Source organism: Terrapene carolina, unplaced genomic scaffold, assembly GCF_002925995.2.
Source record: "Terrapene carolina triunguis isolate 2854851 unplaced genomic scaffold, T_m_triunguis-2.0 Scaffold210, whole genome shotgun sequence".
Lineage (NCBI taxonomy): Eukaryota > Metazoa > Chordata > Testudines > Emydidae > Terrapene > Terrapene triunguis.
Window position 1 is genome coordinate 14,089,818 of NW_020664561.1, and position 4,466 is coordinate 14,094,283.

At 53.2% G+C, this 4,466-nt stretch overlaps 1 protein-coding gene across 1 annotated transcript in view; it reads left to right on the forward strand.

The window, feature by feature from the left end:
• The window catches only part of LOC112114862 (regulator of G-protein signaling protein-like), a 37,452-nt gene that overhangs the window by 17,973 nt on the left and 15,013 nt on the right, over positions 1 to 4,466 (forward strand). The window contains 3 exon segments of the mRNA XM_026655605.1: positions 1,776 to 2,007; positions 3,440 to 3,547; positions 4,018 to 4,126. Coding sequence (XP_026511390.1) covers positions 1,776 to 2,007; positions 3,440 to 3,547; positions 4,018 to 4,126 — 449 coding nt within the window.

Sequence of the window (4,466 nt, forward strand, 5' to 3'; positions counted from 1 at the left end):
CCCCCCCACTGCCCCATTGGATCCCTCCCCAAATCCCCGCCTCTTTCCGAAGCACGCCGCATTCCTCCTCCCTCCCAGGCAAGCACTGGAGGGAGGAGGCCCGGGGACGGCGGGGTGAGTCTGGCCTGGTCCTGGCCCGAGCACAGACAGGAGGGCGAGGGGGTACCTGCAGGGGGGCAGCCCCGGGTGCGGCCTGGGGAACCGGCTCCCTACGCGCCCATGGGTGGGGGTGGGGGTGGGGGGGCAGCAGCTGCCTGCGTGGGGACTCCGGTTCCTCGGGGCTTCACCTCCGCCACGTGCGCCCCGGCCCCGGAGGGGTGTAGTTGGCGCCGGGTGCCAGGCGCATGCCTCTGCCTGACACGCGGCGAGGGAGAGGCGGAGGAGCGGCTGGAAGGGCCGGTCGGGCGGCGGCTCTGCCGCGGTGCTGGGGATAATTAGAATCTGTGAGTCTGTCTGCCTCCGGGGGGCAGGGCGGGGGGAGCAGTGCGTGCCTGGCTGGGTGTGTGACCCTAGGTGAGGAGATCCCGTCCCGCGATGCTTGGGCGAGTCCCGGTCTGGGGGCCGCGGCAAGGTCCCGCTTCTCCAGCGGGGTGTAGCCAGGTGGCGCGAAGGTTGCTACAGCTCCGCATTCCCGGGCCCGCGGGGAGCTGGAGCCCGCCAGGGAAGGGGCTGCCCCACGCTGGCACGCCCGCGGCCAGCCCAGGCCGGTCTCCACGCAGGGACTTGGCGGGAGCGCTCCCCCTATCCGTGCCCATCTCCGCGTCATTGGGGTGTCAGTCCTAGGGCTCCGGGCGGGGGTTGTTGCGTCCCGGGACCCAGGGGCCGCTGTTTACATCTGTGTGTGGCCGGCGCCAGCCTAGGCGCTTCCCGCTTGTTTGTGCTTTTTTTTTTTTTTCTCCCCCCCGTCTTTTTTTTTTTTTGGCTCCACCCCCCTTCTCCTCCACTCACTCCCCCCCGCGTCCCGATATTTTGCCTCTGTGATCTGGTCCCCCTATGCAGTGCATCAGCAGTTTCAGCCAGTCACAGGAATGGGCTGTTTCTCTCCCAATAGCACTGTTTGTTCCGTGAGTTAAATAAAATGCCATGAGTGTGCCAGTGTCTGAATGATATGAGCATTTTTTGTGTTACCTATCGGATACTCTAAATTAGACTACACTTCAAGGGCGAACAATTCTCATGCTTCAGGGCACATCCTGATCATCAATTGGTGTCAGGAAGAAACATCCTCTACCTTGTCCTCCACATTATTATACAATTAGGTGCATTTTGAGGGTTTCCTCTACATAATGGAGAGGAAGGGTGGTCTTGTGGTTAAGGCACCGGACTCAATAGACTTGGGTTCAATTCCTGGCTCTACCACAGACTCCATGTGTGACCTGGGGCAAATCATGTGGTTTCTCTGTGCCTCAGTTTCCCATGTAAGACATGGGGATTGTAGCACCCCCTTTCTCCCACTCTTTGTTTCTTTTGCATATTTAGATCGTAAGCATTTCGGATCAAGGACTGTTGCTTTGTGCAGTACCTAGTACAATGGGGCCTCTGGGTGCTACTGCAATATAAGCATCCAGCACCAGCAACTGTCCAAGCCTTGCCTATACTAAAACAAACCACTCGTGTTTAAACACAGTATGGCTGTGACCACCTTACAGCATGGCTAGCTGTGCAACGCAGCTGGTGCTTGAGCCAGCGGAGAGGCTGCCGGTCTGTTCTAGTGTACCAATTTTGAAAATGTCATCTGGGCTCCAGGCAATAATTCTCCACTCTTTTGGCCGTAGTCTCAGAGAAGCAAGATCCAGAAGCCTGTGGGAAAAGAGGAGACTTATGGAAAAGATGAACACCTTCTGCTGGCCAAGAGGATAAACGAATCCCTGACTCTGAGCCAAGCCTTATATGGAGTGAGGGACTTCGAGACACTCTCAGAGGAGCACTGGAGATTCATAGCCACTCAGGATCTCACAAAAGGGGGATCGATTCAGGTTGAACTGGAGCCTGTTGTGCACAAGACAGGTAAAAGGAGTCTCTTCTGGGGGCTCAGACACAGTCACTTGAGAGGGAGGCACTCATGTCAAGCTAGAGGAAGACTGAACTATAGTGTAGGCAGGGTTACAGCGACCCCTAGAGGTAACCTGGAAAAAGTGTTTTCCCTCTAACAGACCTTCTTCAGCTGCTTATTGGTTGGAAAAAAATGTAAATAGTTGACAATATTATTTTGCAAAAATGGCAGCTGTTCTTCCAACCAGCTTCTAGAGTTAAAAAGTTGCAAAAAATGTCTTAAAAATTTCAGCAACATTTTTTTCTGCATTTTTGGACAAGTTCTGTTGCTTATAGCCACCTTGAACTTTGATACTTAGGGCTGAAATTTTCCATGCTTGATCTCAGCCTCACAGCAAATTTAAAAAACAACCAAACCTTAAATGTTTGAGCAAAACTGTTCAACCTTTTTTGCACAGTCCTTTTGTTCAGCCTTTCTCTACAAAGAGTAGCGAAAAATACACTCATGCCATGTTTTGTGACCCTTTATTTGAACAGCTCAGAGGGAGATGGCAGACAATGGAAATTTGGCTGGGATGTCACCCACTATGGTGATCTGGTAAAAGGTGATTTTGATTTGACCAAGTGATATGGATTGACAAAACACACGGTACACGTCTCCCATTGCGTAGTGTGTTTGAAGGTACATATGGAGTGGAAGCCCATCTGATATGCCCAGGAGAGTGTGGAATGGGGGCAGGGCTTTGAGGTCAGGGATACCTGAGTTGTAATTCCAGCTTTGTCAATGACTCACTGGGTCAGATCCCCTCACGCTGGCACAGGAGGAGCAAACTGTGCCTCTTTGCACCCATTCTGGGACATTGCACCGGGTGGAGGCTGCAGCAGGAATGCACGGAAACCCATGCCCAGTTGGCTGAATCCCACATCTTGGACTGCCTTGGGCCCTCAGTAGAGGGGAGGTTGTGGCAGTGTCACATGCTCTCGCCCAGTGGACTTCTGCTGCCTAGAGCCATGCACAAGGTTCTATGCTGGCAAAAGCTGTTGTAGACCCTTGGATTAATTTAGCTCACTGTGTGACCTGAAGAAAGCCATTTAATCTCTCTGTGCTTCATCAACCCCATCTGTGCAATGGGAACAGCAATATACATCTCGCAGGGAGGCTGGGAGACTTCAGTAATGTTTGGAAAGTGCCAAGTATTACTATTATTAAGCAGTTTTGGTGAAGCCTGAGTTTCTGTGGACCACCTGTCTTGGTCATTGCTCATCACAGTGGTGGGAGAGTCAAGGGATCAGGATGGAGAAGGAATCAGGAGGGGTGGGAGGGAAGACTGGCACTCCTGTGAATATAACACCATGAATTATTTCTTCAAGCACCTTCCCAAGGCTGACTGGTAACCACAGGCTGAACAAGTGATTAGTCTAACCCCTCTTCTCTCTGCCCCATCAGACTACAGGAACATGACATTTGAGGAGCTGAGCCTCAGGAATCCTTCAATGGCTGTAGAGGTGTTAAGTGAGGACTATGAGCTCTTCTGCAGCATGTTTCCCTCCCTTGGTGAGTGCTTATGAGGGGCTAGAACTAGGGAGACTTAAAACAAACTCATGGGCAGAGAATAGCAGACACAACCTTGAAGGACTGAGCACAGAAGGCACCCTGAGAGGATTAGGCTGAGGAGAGGCCCACCTACTTCCCTCCTATGGTTCAGGTGATCATCTCCAGAAGGAAGGGGGAGAGGAGAGTCCTGGCCCCCCAGAAAGGCCTGCACTCCAGCACCCTTTCCCAGAGTTCAGGGAGAAGGAACGCTCCCCAACAGCCAACTCCAAAGGGACGTGGCCATATTCAGGTGACGAGCTCCCACAGCACAGGCTCTTCTGGGCTGGCCTCACGACATGAATGTCGTCATGGTAGGTTTGGAGATTGCCCAGAGCCCTCTGAGTTCCTCCACCTGGAGTCTGAGTCGGTCTGTGCTTGCTGTGACATGGCTCCCAGTAACCTCGGGCCCAATTCTCTTCTCTTTGTAACAGCATTCGATCTTGAATACGAAGAGAGGAAGTGTGTTCGCCTGAGCAAGACAAGTCTGTCCCTCATGAAGAGGGAGACCCTCATGTTAAGGAAGCCCTCTCTAAGACCCAGGTACTGCACCATGTGTCATGGAGCTTTCCTCCTTTTTACCACCTTCACTCTCTCCGGAGTCATGTTTTCTAAGCCCCCTAAACCCTTGCCATCTGATTCATCTTCCTGTGGAACCGGTCCTGCCTGCCTCAGAGAGTAGGGCTTTCTCAGACGGAGACATTGATATAGCTGGGATTTGGGCACTGGAATGGGGGAGGAGGGGAAGAAACTCTGTATCTTCCTCAGGGCCGGCTCCAGGGTTTTGGCTGCCACAAGCAGCCAAAAAAAAAAAAAAAAAACCCCGCGCCCGCGCCCGGCGGCGGCAATTCGGCGGGAGGTCCTTCGCTCCGAGCGGGAGTGA